At 45.5% G+C, this 15,971-nt stretch overlaps 1 protein-coding gene across 1 annotated transcript; it reads right to left on the minus strand.

The window, feature by feature from the left end:
- Nucleotides 1-699: 699 nt before the first annotated feature.
- Nucleotides 700-15,087, minus strand: XAB2 (XPA binding protein 2). Its single transcript, XM_078865432.1, has 19 exons — nucleotides 14,927-15,087; nucleotides 13,668-13,816; nucleotides 12,746-12,869; nucleotides 11,877-12,074; nucleotides 10,877-11,011; nucleotides 10,204-10,368; nucleotides 9,586-9,730; nucleotides 8,852-9,003; nucleotides 7,833-7,952; nucleotides 7,531-7,662; nucleotides 6,779-6,910; nucleotides 5,961-6,074; nucleotides 5,674-5,836; nucleotides 5,117-5,307; nucleotides 3,763-3,885; nucleotides 3,053-3,224; nucleotides 2,498-2,624; nucleotides 1,994-2,097; nucleotides 700-1,174 (listed from the first exon to the last, which is right to left on the minus strand). Exons 1-19 carry the CDS (start codon nucleotides 15,035-15,037, stop codon nucleotides 1,113-1,115), a joined length of 2,619 nt encoding a protein of 872 aa, XP_078721558.1. The 5' UTR covers nucleotides 15,038-15,087; the 3' UTR covers nucleotides 700-1,112.
- Nucleotides 15,088-15,971: the final 884 nt, after the last annotated feature.

Below are 15,971 nucleotides of genomic sequence, written 5' to 3' on the forward strand. Positions count from 1 at the left end.
CCTTACTAATTGGCTGTCGGGTGGTAGCGAGTTTTACGACATTTATATTTACGGGATCTAACCCACAAACCTGTATTATAAACAGCTGTCAGATCCAGAAAGGGGAAAGTTGTAAGGGATATGAGATGGCACATGCAACCCATCAAAGCACACGTGATTTGTTATCAAGGCCTACCGTGATGTAAGAAAATGCTATTCATTATTACAGCATTGAAATGTAATACCATGGTTCAACATGGTACTGATATTCACAATAGTTGCATTGCATTGCTCATGCAGATGTGCACCAAGCAGAAGTTTGTGCAATACAATAGGCACACCCAGCGTTCTGGATTACAATTTACACGCAAGGATTTGAACAATGTAATTCGTTAGCAGCGATTGTGGACTGCACAGCCACATCTGTTTGGCTGTAGGCAAACACTTATTATAGTTAAAATGAGAATTCAAAAATTAAGTGACTATTACCCTGGCTGAAAAGTGCAGTTGTGCAAATTGGTTGTATCCATGTTTCAATAAAACTTAAATGCATGCAATCATGCCAAAATATGCAATAAAATGAGAACAAATTATTGCACTTCCAAGTTTTGGGTTGCAAAATAGCTCAATATATATTTACATGCCTTTAATGTGCGTTATGAAACACTTCCAAAACTCAGTTCAAATGCAACGCAGCCCTTAGAGGTAAAACAATTTGCACACTGCATGTGCATTCTCAGCATAGATTTAACATACAAGCATATATCTGGTCAACACTCGAAAACCAAAACCTGTTGACAAACATTTTTGCAAGCATTTATTGAAAATACACAAATGTGTGGCAGTTTTATCCAACCAAAACATTTCAAAAGTCCACTTTTTACAAAGCCTGTGAATTGCTTTCCTAACATACTAATCACTTCCTTAATCATCTTCTAACAAGACATTCGTTGTTAGATCTTAAAAACACACGAATTCCACCATAAACATTGTACCATTCTGTACGATGGAACCTGTTAGTACAATAATATTCAATGGGGAAAGCAGAGCGCGTGTTTATGAAGCATTGAAAATGTACAGTACATGTTTGGTGCGAGAGCCCCTACTGCCTAATGGGAATGTGGGGGGGGTCTTCAGTCCTCCTTGAGTCCTCCAAACACCTCGCTGGGCACCGCCTTCTGTTCCACTTGCACCTCTGCAGACAAAGCAGTCGCATCTCATTTGTTCCCAAATACATACTAGTTTACCCAGCAGCATCCCGTTGTTAATCGAGTGCTGGTCGAAGCTCACCCACGCATTTCAACCGTTGGCATTGTCTGACCATATTTCACCAAAGTGTGGGTTTTAAAGGGACCCCTTTAATTGACATTAGCCATGGCCAGGACTCAAATTTCGGTGGCTGGGTTCATATTCCAATGCTCTACCTCAACCACAATCCTTAAACATCCAAAAACATCATGCTTTCCAAGTATGATAATCTTGAAATGTTTTCAATATGCATAATATCCATCACAATTGAATTGAAGTGTTTGTAAGATTAAAGAGCTGTATAATGAGGTTGTGCGTGGACTGGTCGAAGGCTCAATGATTTGCACACACAACCTATTAAAATGTAGACATGAGGTCTTGGTGGCTCAGAGGATCAATAATGTTATAGCAACAAGCTGCTGACAGTCTGGGTTTGAATCAAGACAAGGACAGGTGATTAAATGCAGCTCTCGAATGTACTAAGTTGATCAACAATGTATATGCAAAAAACACTGGTGCTTGTCATGTGACACGCATCTGTATTGCAGGGCATGTATCAAATAAAAATTGTGTCATCCCATGAACCCAATAGAACTAACTGGATAAGGATGACCTTTAAATACAGATACTGTACATTGTTGTTGCAAACGTGACAGGCCACCGCTTCCAAAGCAGGTGACACGATAATGCAATCACAATCCGGCCAGATCCCAGCAGCACCTAGCCTCACTCCGTCACCCACCCCTCGCATACTCGCTCCACGTACCGTCAGGCTCCCCGGCTTCCTCGTCGTTGTCCGAGTCGATATGAATCTCGTCGGGGTTGCTTTGCTTGGCGAGCTCGGACAGCTCACTCTTGGACGTGTCGCTCCTGCGAGCCGACGATGGGCGATGCGGAAAGAAAGTCAATTCGTACTTGCACATACTTGACAAACAAGTCGTTTCTTTTCAGAGCCACTGCCAAGCTCTCCAAATTAACTGATCAAGAATTGCAGAGAGCGTGTCAACGACTACTCGAAAAAACCCAGCTAACGCGAGTGACTGTGTTCCCATTTCTGGAAACATATCTTGTATATTCCTTTAAATATATATATATATATAATTCAATTGTACGTTACAAATGAAAACAGTGGGATACTAGCTGGCATTACTGAGGAATATCAATGCCAAAGTTCAGTCCAAGTGCGTTTCAAAGACGATAGGCTGCTCTTGATGTGTTGATGTGCTGGTGCGTAAAGTTTGCTTGTCGCTGACAAAACAGCGAAGCCAACCTGACGAAGAGAATTTTCTCCTTGCTCTTGGGTTTGTCCTTGGCAGCCTCGGCAGCCAAAAGCTGAGCTTTCTGCTCAAGTAGTTTCATCTCATCCACGGGGCCGTGTCCAGGTGCAAGGTCAGCCACTGCAGAGCAGTAATAAATAAAGAAAATTCAGTATAAGCATGCAGTTTTACTACTGCCGTAGATCATTCTGCCTGGGTTTATTAATACATGTTACTGTTATTAAAACTCGGCAGTACAATATCAATTTCCTTTCAACGCTATATAACACAATATAGCCTTAATAATCGCATGGTCCTCTGATTGAAATCAATACAGCCTGCTGCCCCTAATGTAATTATTATACTACACAGTGTCAACATGTAGATATTTCAATGGAGAGAACATCCAATCCAGTCGGGCAGATATGATCACTAATCTGCAACAATGCGGGCAACTGGTACGCAACGCAAGCCCCTGCAGCTGCGGCAAGCAACGGATTTAATTTAGCAAGAAAACACCGTGACATTTTTACAGGGGATCTGAGCACACTTGCACAGACACACAGCACCTGTTCCGGTGGTGGTGGATGAGGCTGCCAGCATCTGTGCCGCCATGAAGTTGACCTGCGTGTTGTAGGTGGCCTGCACGCTGCGCTTGATGCGTAGCATCTCCCGCACCGTGTCCTCGTTACCGTGCTTGATCTCAAACTCCTTCCACGTCTGCCAGAAGGACAATGTAGTCTGCAAGAAAAACAAAAATACAACAAATTTCATCATCAGCCATGATCATTCTAAGCAGCTGCCATCTTCTATAAGTTATAAAGCAGTATGCATAATTATGTACATGGCCATGAGTTTGCTCTACAACTGGTCTCAAGCTCTAAGCTGTTCATGAAAGTTCATGACTACAACTACATTATTTAGTTTAATTATAATATCAAACATAAACAATATATATTTTGATTTAAAGCTTTCGTGTCTGCAGGGATTCATTTTCTTGGTTCTTTCGGTAAAGTCACGTAGAAGGGAAATAATAAAATAATAGAAACCAATATTATATTATTTTATTATTTACCTTCTACGTGACTTTACCGAAAGAACCAAGAATATAAACAATATATGTTGATGAATTGCTTGACGTGCAATGACATGAGCGTATAGAGTGCAAGCAACAGCTTTCCACCAATCGACCTGTTCCAGCAACTACAGGAATCGTGGCGATGTTAAATACAAGGGCAGGAAGTTGCCCGCTCTCTGTCGCGTGTGGCTCTCGACTCACGCGGGGATCCGACATCTGCGAGCAGTACGAGTAGACGGCCCTGGCCCGGTCAATCTCCCCGAGTTTGCACTCCATGTCGGCGAAACGCATGCACATCTCGCGAGCGTGGTCATCTTGCAGCACCTAGACACGCCACGGACACACCGCCGCACAAGACACAATTGATGCAGACTGCTGTAGACAACTGGTTGCACCAATGAACACATACGTAACAAAGGCTTACGTTAAATCGGTACAAACTTTCCCGCAATAATGCGCAACCGTGTTTCTTTTTGTGTTGCTCCATTTTACAAGGGCTGTGACACTGGGAAAATAAAAGTGTTTATGGGGTCCTTGACGTACAACTTTGTTCAAGGTTATTTTACAAATATTTTCTCATTGTAGCACACAGTAGTTCTTTAATTGGCCGAAGTCACATGGGTCACTGACAAGCCAAACGTTAAACATGGGAAATGTTTGTGTGCAGACAGAAAATATAATAAGTGAAAAATGTTATGAATTTGTCCCAAGGTAAATAGCAAACCCAGTTGGTGATTGTAACTTTATATTATCTAAACATCATTTTTCTAAAACGCCTTGTTTGAATTGGCAGAGCAAGTCCATTTCTCCTTGCCTGGATCCATTGCTGTTTACAACTGACCACCACACATCATTCAAGCCAGGTTATCCACAATAAGAGGGCCTTTCCAGCCTCTGCAGTATTAACACGACGACAAGACAGACTTCAATGGCTCAGTATTGTGTAACTGCCACAAAATTAAAAGTTTCATAGTCTAAAACACGATGTTGTGCAACATATGCAAAACAACAGAATACAGTTACATGCATCAATATTGCATCTATTAACTTCATCTCAACACTGACACATGCCACACAATCAGTATTACCGTATTCTCTAGATTATAACACTTTCTTCCCCATGTAATTTAAAGCAAAAGTTGGGGATGCATCTTATAATCCGGTAGGTGAGTGCACGTGATCAGATTTGTATAACTTTAATGACAACGGGCACAAGTTTATTTTTGTCTATTTAACAAGGTAAGGCCTACTGAGCCATTTAGCTTCTTTTCAGAAGCGACCTTTCCACAAATGATAGCTCAATGAAGTTGCTTATCTCGTTGAAATACTCTAAACGCATATTTCCAAATGTGGAGAGAAAAACCGGAGGACCCGGAGAAAAATCCACGCGACCAAGGGGAGAACACGCACACTCGGGATCAAACCCACGACCTCCTTGTATCACAGGTGAGGCAGTTAACATCTCGCGTCTTATTTCCAGGAGCATCTTATAATTCAGAGAATACGTCATAGAAACGCGAGCCTGCTAGCGCGCGCATGTCCATGTGAGCGGCACCTCGATGGCCTTCTCGTATATGGCGCGCGTGTGCGTGACGCCGTAGATTTCGGCGGCGCGCTTGATGTAGATGTTGAACATGGAGTACTGCTCCGAGGGCTCGACACCACGCGTGCCTCGCTCGTACACCGCCATGGCGTGTCGCGCAAGCCCGTGCTCCTCCTCCAGCTTGGCGTACAGCAGGTAGAAGCCTTGATGGGGGTACGAGGGACAGGCGGTAGGTGGTGAGTTTGCTTGGGAACCGTGAAAGAACCGCTGCCTTGAATCGCACAACATAACCGGTTAAGCGTTCTAGGCGTTAAAGGCACATTGTACTGCGCGAGAACACTCACAAGTAGGCACGCAATGATTCACCGTGTACACCCTACCCATCCCCCAAGCGATTTGATTGTCACTATTCGGAGCCGCGATTTCAATCACGAATCGATACTTTTTTTGGTAAACAATTTCTGTCTCATTTGTATAGATTTGTTAATTCAAAACAGCTGAAACGTAACAGTGTCAAAACACTTTTGGCCACTGACGTCAACAGATCTATCGTTGACTGGGGCACATACTCTTTGCAAACTTGGGTGGGCAGCCTTCCAATGCTTGCTCAAACAGATCTCGAGCCCTCTCCAGCTTCTTTCCACCGTAGCGCTCGATGAACTTCACCAGGTAGGTGTTCCAGATGTCAAACACGTTGGGCCAGCGGAACAAAGCAATCCCTCGCTCGTATGCCTGAGGTGAGTCGGAACACAAATAATTGCGAAATGTCACAAACGTGCGCGAACAGTGGATGGATTAAAACGTAAAAAAACGACATTGTTCATCATGACCAACGCATGCATGTACGCGCGCGTACCTTATAGCTTTCTTCAAAGTAGTTGTGTTCTTCCAGAAACATGGCGTAGTTGATGATTATTTGTGGTGTAGCAATGCGGAGATCAATGATGCGATCGTAAACCGCCTTTGTCGACTGGTAAGGACAAGAGAAGCGCGTTACAACTTGTCTGGGGGTAGCGACACCGTGCACCAATGTCAATAAAAATGTACAAAAAACAACACGCAGTCATCAGGATGGTTCACCAAAACACAATACAAGTTCATTGTAAAACTGATTAAATGAAAGATTTGCATGTACAGCCCTTTGTCAATCCACTGCTGGATAAGGGCCTCCCCACGCTGTACGTCATGCGAGAGTCATGTGACCATACGTCGCTGCTCAATCGATGTTGCAAAGGCGTGGAGCATATAAGTAGAGCAATATATTTTGCTGGACTGCACTCTGCTGCTGCCCACAACGTAGACCCCACAAGCCCTATGGCGAACTTGTTTCTAAATTTGTGGTCACCCTTGCAAGTACTTTCCAGGCTCAAACCGACTTGGGCTTCTGAGATCTGATGATTTTGTGCAGTCAAGGTGATTTGTTCATAAGCAAAACAAATAAGAAGTCTCACTGCATCTCTACACCCGTTCTCAGGTGGTTTCTGCATTCGGATGTTTGGCGAATACCATTAACGGGCGCTTGGCATGTAGGAGGAACCCGGAGTAACCGGGATTCCGGGTGATTTGGTCATAGGAAAATTGGAATTGTTTGTTTTAAATCGTTAAATCTAAAGTGAACGAATGCCACGCGTGCTGGCATACTGGAGAGTCGAGAGTCAACGACCCCACGTTTACCTTGAAGGTGCCCAGGCTCTCCTCCAGGTCGGCCAGCATGGACCACACCTTCAGAGATTTGTACAGTCGGTTCTGCACCGGCTCCGACGTGTCAAAGTAATCCGCCTTCCGGGACGGCATGGCTGTGGCTCGCTGGGAACAAAAATAAACAGCGCCGCAAAGCAGCACGCCGCAGGGTTTACAAGCACATCGCGTGGGCGTGTGCAATGCGCACAGGTTTATTTTGTTACATCAAACAATTACGAACACGAACTTGCAGTACTTCCACGGTAAAACTATGGCGAAATGTACGTTTTCTCATTTGGTATGTACGTTTTAGACATTTTAACACATAAGTTTCAAGAATATTTTTGTATCTTAATTTAAAAGTTCGCAGCGTTGCGTGACGTCATCACCCCCCCTCTCCCCCCGCCTCACTTAAATTGCACGTAACGTCACCAACCCCGAGTTCTCTCCACTACCGTGTGTCTCGGACGTCACCCTCTCTCTGTAGCTTTAGGCTGACTGCCCTCTGCTGCTCAGCATGTAGCCTCAGTCTCAAAATGTGCCAATCTCAGGATGTGAATGGGCTTCCTGCAAAACAACCCGGTCCCCATCTTCTCTCCGCAGCGTGCGCAAGGTGGCCCTGCTAATTCAAACACATGGCGACTATTAACGGCGACGTGCCGAAGCAATGGTGACAGCCTTCGTAGCCGTTGTTCCCTTTCCCTGAATGCTCGGGGGGGGGGGGGGCAGTGAAAAGGGGCGCTTACCCTCAAGAGGCGCAGGGCCTCGTCGTAGTTCTCGTGACGCAGCTCCATCTCGGCAAACTCGCACCAGACGCCCGCCAGGTCGTCCACGCTCTTCAGCGCCACCTTGGTGGCCTTCTCGAAAATGGTGCGAGCCTACGCGATGAGAAGTAGACAACTGCACTGCCCGTCCGCCCGCCGCTCCGCTGTTAACAATAACTGGCAGCTTCACAATTCTCATTAAAAGAAAAAGATGCGGCCGAGGTGCACGTGTCAGTTTTAGTTTTTTACCAAGGTGCAAACTTTCACACGCAACAGGTACTTACATCTTCAATCTGGTCGTTCTCTTCGTAGTACTTGGCGAACGCCACCCAGAGCGTGTGTGGCTTGCCGGTGGCCTTCACGGGGTCTATGGTCTGAACCGCCTCTGTGTACGTGTTGATAATCTGGTAGAAAGAAAAAGAGAACATCAGTTTAACACATAGGCTTTCGCGACCAATATTATTCATAATCAACGGCGAATTGCCCGATGATGCTGGATGCAATTACCAGCGAAACGTCGTACTCAAATTGTAAATGTTGTGGTTTCACGCTTCAACACACCGGTGCGCTAAAGCAGTGAACTATTTGTCTTTTGTCAACGTGACACTTTTTTACTGATTGGCCGTGTCAGGTGGTGGAGGGTTACGACACATTTTTAAATAACGCGATCTAAACCCAAAAACGTTGATTATGAAAGAGAACACCGTCAGTGTATTTTAAGGCACAATGGCCAATATGTGCAGCACCATCCAAGGAGAGGGCACTCAGTGACATGGAACAATGGATTTCAAGACAGGTTTCTGGTCAGCATCCAGATTCTCCACCAATGTAACACCGACCACCAAATCACCCTGTGTGCACCGAATCTCTTCAGATCTCGGAAGCGGAACTGGGTTGAGCCTGGTTTTTACCTGTAAGAAAGACAGCCTGGGAATACCAGGTGTTATAGGCTTGGGCTGCTAGGTGGCAATAAGCAATGGAATAACAATCTATGTGGAGTTTTATCCGGATACTGCAGTGTCCTTCAATAAGCCAAACATTCATTTACGGAACTGATTAAACATCTCAATACAGGTCCCCGATTAATAAAACTCCTGAGACCACATTTAATCCTTCCTGGATAAAAACATCAATATTATTATCATTTATCATCTTGTTGAATTAATTTGCATTACAAAACCTGAAGCAATTAATGCTTACATTGTTTAAAATAAAAAAATAAATATTTGAAGACAAAAAGCAAAGCTCTCGTTCATAAAACCCAAGTGACGTATTGGCGGCGTTGGGCGCGCGGCTCTCTTGCCTCTCTCGGTTTGCCCTCGTAGAGCTTGGCGCGCTTGTGCCACTCGTGAACGTTGTGGGGGTTCTGCCGCAGCAGGACGCTGTTGAGGAGGAGCGGCCTCCGGTCCATGAGCTGCTCGTACCGCGCCAGCCGCAGCTCCACGTCCAAGTCATCTGCGACAGTACGGTGACCTCGGTGACGGCTCGCACAACTCAATCCGACGACCACAGCTAAACCTGGATACACGTCTCTTCAGAACGTTTGTAGTTCAACTGATCACACTATTCTTTACCGAGTAAAAATAAATGTATTGTGAGACAAGCTAGTTCACGCTCTTACTGACGTCACCCAGAATAAAAAAACTATTCAGGCAATGTGGAGTGGTGGTTCAGTGGTTAGCGCGCTGTGCTCTAATGCTGACGACACAAGTTCGATTCCCAGCCATGGTTAACATCAGTGACAAGTGATATCAGAACCCGTCCTGCCCTCCCCATTCACCAATCTGCACAGATCAGCACGATCGAATATGGTAAAAAAATCCCAATGAATTACATGCTTTGGGGTGGCCTTTATACAATGTTGGATCGAGCGTGGCATAATTTCTTTACTTACTTACATACAGGAAATCTAGGAGCCGTGACACGTGACTAGTTATTATAAGGAGGAGTAAAAAGGCAGCATTGTGTATTCATCGGGTCAGGTTTGAGAGGGTTAGACAGTTCTCGGCTGAGAGGGCACGATCACAAGGTGCTCACCATCTTCGCTCGCTCCCTGCTCTCCTGATGCCTCCATCTTGGCGCTGATCATGCTCTCCTCGAACTGCGCGTACGCGTCGAACACCTGCGTGAAGTCGCGGACCGTCGTCACCGTCTGGATCGCCTCCTCGTACACGTCCCGTGCCTGCGGACACACATTGTTCGCGCAAAATCACAAAGCGTTAGTGCGCATACTGTGGGAACGTTCGAGTTGTACGGTGTTAGGCATGTCTGCAAACCGTTGAAGTAACACGAATAATAAATCAGCGTTGGTAACGTGCACAGTGATCATTCACTCTCAAGAGAGCGAGAATGATTCGTGCCGGAAACCACAGACGAAGTGGGGAAGGCAGCCAGAACTGGCGCCAACAACTGCCCAAGCCCTGTGGTCCGATATTGGGATGTTTGTCCAATTTCATTAATTAGTGCTTATATGTGGGATACCTGAGTACCCTGAGGAAGCCCACGTGTGCGACGGGATTTGGGGGGCGGGTAACAATCAATCCCCACACAGATGGGATACAGAAGGAAATGAATCCCACTTGCTGTACTGCCACGCCATTTCCGTTTTTATTTTACAACGGCGAGGGCCGGGGGGTGGGGGGGGGCTGGCGTCACCTTCTCGAAGTGGCCGCTGCGGATGTAGTAGTCGGCCAGCGAGCACCAGAGCTGTCCTAGCTGGTCCGTGAAACGCGTCAGCCCGCCGCGGATGATGGCCCCCACCTTCAGCGACTTGACCTTGTCCGGGTTCTTGGAAATGAGCTCGCACAGGTCGTGCCATAGCTGTTTCTCAAACACAAACGACAAAACAACCACCGATAACGTTGAAAATGACTGATGATTAGATTTTGCGGGAACCAACAGTATCGCCTATGACCAAATCGCACTGCAATAAACCCACTCTTGTCATATCTTGGAAGTTAAGAAGGGTTGAACTTGTACAGAAGTGAACACCATGCATAAAAAACAGATATTATAGGCTGCTGCAAAGTTACGTTGTGGACAGCATAGGGCATTGTACTTATATGCCTTCACCAATCCGCCTTGCCCAAGCGTGGTAAAGTTTGGTCGAATAACCTTCCCCCGCCAGGCCCCCCCGACTCTTATGGCGTGGGGAGGACTTCATCCAGCAGTGGATTGTCCTTCCCCCGCACAACCGATTAGCATGGTTGGCTACGCACGGTGTGAAAGAAGTTCAACATCCATACATACGCATCAGCCACCGCCATACAATGTCGTGAGTCAAAGTCACAAATTACTTCTACTTCTTTCACATCAATGTCTCACCCACCTGGTGGTTTGACTTGCCAGCCTTTGAAATGAAGCGCTCGTCATTCACGATCTTAGCCTGACGGATGGCCGCTTCATCCAGACGGTCGATGGAGACCAAGTACTTTATGTACTCCTCTGCATTCTCTGGACAAAGCTTACAAGAGAATAAAACAGTTTCAGCCATCTCTTTCGAAATGTAGTAAACAGACCTACAGCACAAAAGCACAAGACTGCATGATGTGTCACTGTTATATAACTCAGACCCTAAATGCACAAACTTGTTATCTACTGACAAACTTTCATTTTAGAAAATAACATAAAAAATCAATGATTACACTTAGAGGAGAGTTCAACATTCTCAAAATATATCATAAATATACCAACTTTAAGCTGGGATGGCTTAAACCCTAAAGTGTTGAGCAGAGGCTAATGGCAGAGCAACACACCCATGTTAGGAAAAGTCCCCGTAAAGTAGGCCCCCCTGGCACGGAGCTCCATAAAACATCGGAAGCAGCCCCATCCTCCCCGACCAAAATACTATGAACTGAAGAGGTTAGTATTCCAGCTAAAGATGTCTGTATATATCAAAGTCCAAAATAATTTTTTAGTTCATAGTCATGCCTCGAAAGAAATTCGGCATTTTAAATAGGCATTATCCTGAATCGCATACAAAAATTATGGAAATTTATCATCGGTCTACCACACATATAGAAAATGTTTAACAATAAAAGTCCAGCCCTGTGTGTGTGTGTGTCTTTATCTGTTTGAATGTACCACGTAATGACTAATGAGGCCAATTAGTTAAATTCCTACTAAAATTAACTGGATGTTGCATGACTTTGCATGACTTTCAAAATCGATAATGAACTCCGAAAACTAAAGATCCAGTAAGTAATCGAGTAAAATAGAAAAATAGAGCACTCTGTTTACTTGTGACACATTTAAATTGTTGTACTATTATCCCTTAGCCCAATTAAACAATCTTGTGAAATTTGCGACGACCGCCAAGGCTGACGAACCTTCAGATGCCGCCTGTAGACACGGACGGCCGTCTCGGGCAGCGGGTACATGCCCACGAACTTGAGGTAGAGCGGCCAAATGCGCATGTGCTGTGTGATGGGCAGGGCGCGCAGCCCTCGGTCGAGCGTGCGCCGCGTACGTGTGATCTTGCACTGGTCCATCAGGAACTGGCAGTAGTCGAGCCATATTCGCGGCATCTGAAGGACAACGCAGCACATGGCGGCGATTCTCAACAACGTGCGGACACCGAACGCGAAGACTCGCTTGAAAACTGAGTAATTTGATACTTGTCACAACAACCGTACATAGGCAACGGTGCTAATCGCAGGTTCACGTGGGTTACAGACTCTTTAAGTACATGTACAGCTCTGTTGTGAAACCACTGCTATATGAAGGTTTTCCCAGCGTGTGTGGGCCATTGAGGTTACACAATTATCACGCTTGGCTACGTACGGTGTGAAAGAAGTTCAACATACACAAATATACTTCACCACATTGTCAGTGCAGCCTGGTGAAGGCAGAGAGCAGGGAAGTACAAGAATGAAATTAATCCATTGCCCTCTGGTGACCACCACGTAGCACTGCAGCACTATGCCAACAACTTTTGTGTATGGCGGTCACCCATCCAAGCACGAGCACTATCCGGGCTTAACCGCTATAGCCTCCAAGATTTGACGAGGTTCGAGTGCATTCTGCGTGACTTGTTCTCCATGAAAAAAGGAAATTATATTTTGATACGCAAATCTCAATGTTATATTTTTTTATCATTCCTGCATTTTTTTACTTCTCATGAGTAAATTGGCTCGCGTACACTTTAAAAACATGCGCTAAATCTATTTAACGGTGCACTGTCCGAACACAACAGTACCTTGTGCATGAAGACCAGCGCCCTCTCATGACAGTTGTTTGCGTCTTCAAACGCAGGGTCCGTGACGCATTTCCCCTTCACTTGTTTCCGCCGCAGCTTAAGGTAATTGTACCACAGCTTGTAGCTACAAACACAAACCAACAATTAAACACAGATATTGTTTAGCGACTACTCGTATATGAAATATTACATTTGGGTTTCCACAGAGCATGTAAGGATTTACCTCCAACCTCTGCGATTTGATGATCGACCAGGAGTCCGGTTCAAGAATCAATATCGAATTATTTTTCATCACATTTTAATTAAGTTTGTATTGTTTTTAAAATTTCCCATCTTGTTTGTAGCGCTAAGTATGCAAACAACATTTATACGGGCATATGAGTGGCAGACAATTATTATCGTAAATACTAAAATCATCGATAAAACTCGATGCCTGTAAGAAAGGTATTTTCATCTACGAATTAATAAATCATTATGCCTCTTGTGTAGCTTCTTCCAAAACAACCACATGCTTAGCATGTGCCATTTTTCACCCTTCATTTCATTAAGCAACGAGTACAAAGACAAATATCCCCCGTATAGCCTTAACAGACTGTTGGAGCAAGTGCTGTTAGCGAGTAGCACCTATGAAGGCCGGCAGGGCACACGAGGTTTGTGGGTGGCCAGCACCACGCCTGACCGCCTTTGTCTTCCGAGTGGTGATGTTTACACACCCCACGAGGTACTTATTTGAGGCCGAGTCCAACTAGGGGAGGCCCAGGCCCGGTACAGATAATTGTTACCGGCGTTGGCCGTGAGCGGGAATCGAACTCGAGTCGCCGGGTTCGTAGCGCAATGTAGCGCTAACCGCTACACCACCGCTACACCACCGCTACACCACCGCTACCATACAACGCGAGTCCATTCACACAAACGCACGCACCTCCCGGGAAGCTCCTTGAGTGCCCGCTCGTACACCAAGTTGACGACCTGATTGGTGGCTCCCTGCTTGAACTCCACGTAGCGCAACCAGCATTTGACCGAGTACGGGTTGCGGATGATCTCCTCTTCGTAGGGGAGGTCATCCTCCTCCTGCGCACCACAAACGCAAAAAGCAAAGAGGTAGCACCGCACTGTCAGAAGGATGCACAGCAACGAATCTGATGGCACCAGCTTATTTGTTCCAATACCGGGCTAAAAAATTAATGTCAGGGTTGGCCATTGTCTTTATTAGGGATAGCGAACATTTTCCTTCACGAGGGTTAAATGGCATGTTGAAATACCTTTGGAGAGTATATTCTTGGGTCTTTCGGTAAAGTCACATAGATAGGTTCAAAGAAAATAATCAAAAATAACATAAAACTACGACGTTTCGATCGCAACGCAAACGGTCGTCTTTTCCTGAAGACGACCGCTTGCCAGATTTGGCATCATCAGGCGACGGCCAGATTTGGCTGTCGCCTGATGATGCCAGTTGTAATTACTAATCTGGCTGTCGCCTGATGCCAGTTGTAATTACTAATCTGTCTGTCTCCTGATGATGCCAGTTGTAATTACTAATCTGGCTGTCGCCTGATTATGCCGGTTGTATTTACTAATCTGGCTGTCGCCTGATTATGCCGATTGTAATTACTAATCTGTCTGCCGCCTGCTGATGCCGGTTGTATTTACAACCCAGATTTGGCTGTCGCCTGATGATGCCGGTTGTAATTACTAATCTGGCTGTCGCCTGATTATGCCGGTTGTAATTACTAATCTGGCTATCGCCTGATGATGCCGGGTTGTAATTACTGGCGAAACGTTGCAGGTGGCGGCGAGTTTAACGACACACATTGTACACTGACGCGATCCAACACAAAAAAACTCGACTGCGGGCAAAATTTAACGCGAAAGCCTCCAAAGCTGCTGCGTGTTCAACTGACGTGTGACCGCTTCTGCGTGAAATATAAATGAGCCTGTGCACGAGCTTAAATAAAAAATGTTTAGTTTTCAAACGCAATTCATTCGAAAGAAAACAAACTATAACAGCATCATCATCATTATTATTATTAGTTTCAGCAACCGCTCTCGACTGGGACTAGAGGCCTACGCAGCGGACAAGGCCTCAATGGGAGTGGAGGGGGAGTGAACCGACTTTGAAGCGATTCCCGGAGTGGCTTTAGGACTGATCGGGCAGGGCGACGAATGGCGGGTGGAACTCACGAAGAAGATGTCCGTATCGCCCCCCTTCTTCTTGTTCGTCGTCGGCGGTGGCGCCTTCGCCGCCGTCTTCTTCACCGTCAGCTCCGCCTCGGTCGGCCCCGCGGACACCATGGCCCTGACTTGTGGCGATGGCTTCCTCGCCCGGATCGATTCCTTTTTTTTAAAAGCCGCGGCGATTTCCACCCCTTCGATTGCGTCGATTGAGTTTCACCGGGCACTTTGCGGCAACGGGGAGGGGGATTTAGATGCGATCGGCGGTTATTGATAGGGGAAGCGCTTGACCAACACGCTGCGATGCGACGGTTTCCCTCGTTTGATTGGGGTAGTCGATGAAAGTGATGTGTTTGAGTGTGGTGTGGGGCGGAGAGAATCGATTCGTAATTAAAGTTGAGGAATCGAAAGATGAACTTCTCTCGTGCTGTTATTTGCCTTCTCGCTACGACGCAGCGCCTGGATCGATTACTTGGTTCATTCATTTGAAAGCGATTTAGATTCCAACTATGCATGGCCAAAATTCGATATGGCCAGAGAATGAATAAATAAAGTTTTGCCCAAAAACTTGGGGACAAAGCAGAGTTTAAAAAAATAATTTGCCAAAACGCAAGTGAATTTTTTTAACTGCCTGCCAGCTTCGACACTGCCATCTAAATGCAGTGTGCTTCCAGAGACAAACACACACTTTTGAAAGTGTTACACAATCCCATGCGGTCAAATGTCTTTTCCTAACCCCCTTTTTAAATGCTTGAAATGTGTGGCAGGAAGCCAATGTACCCGTACAACCTCAAGCACGAGAGGAAACTAAACATTTTTTTTAAACTATAAACATTTTTTTACCAGCTATATAGCTCTTTATACTGATTTACTGTATCACTTGATACAGTAAATCTAGCTGTGACGGTCCCACCTGATGACGGAGACTTGTGTTGCCTCCGAAACGTCGTGATTTATTATTTTATTGTATTTCTATTATTACTTTTATTAATTTAAATTGTATTTTTTACCGACGTGACTTTACTGAAAAAAACCTAAGAGTGTGATTCCTTGC

This window comes from Lampetra fluviatilis, chromosome 20, assembly GCF_964198595.1.
Source record: "Lampetra fluviatilis chromosome 20, kcLamFluv1.1, whole genome shotgun sequence".
Lineage (NCBI taxonomy): Eukaryota > Metazoa > Chordata > Hyperoartia > Petromyzontiformes > Petromyzontidae > Lampetra > Lampetra fluviatilis.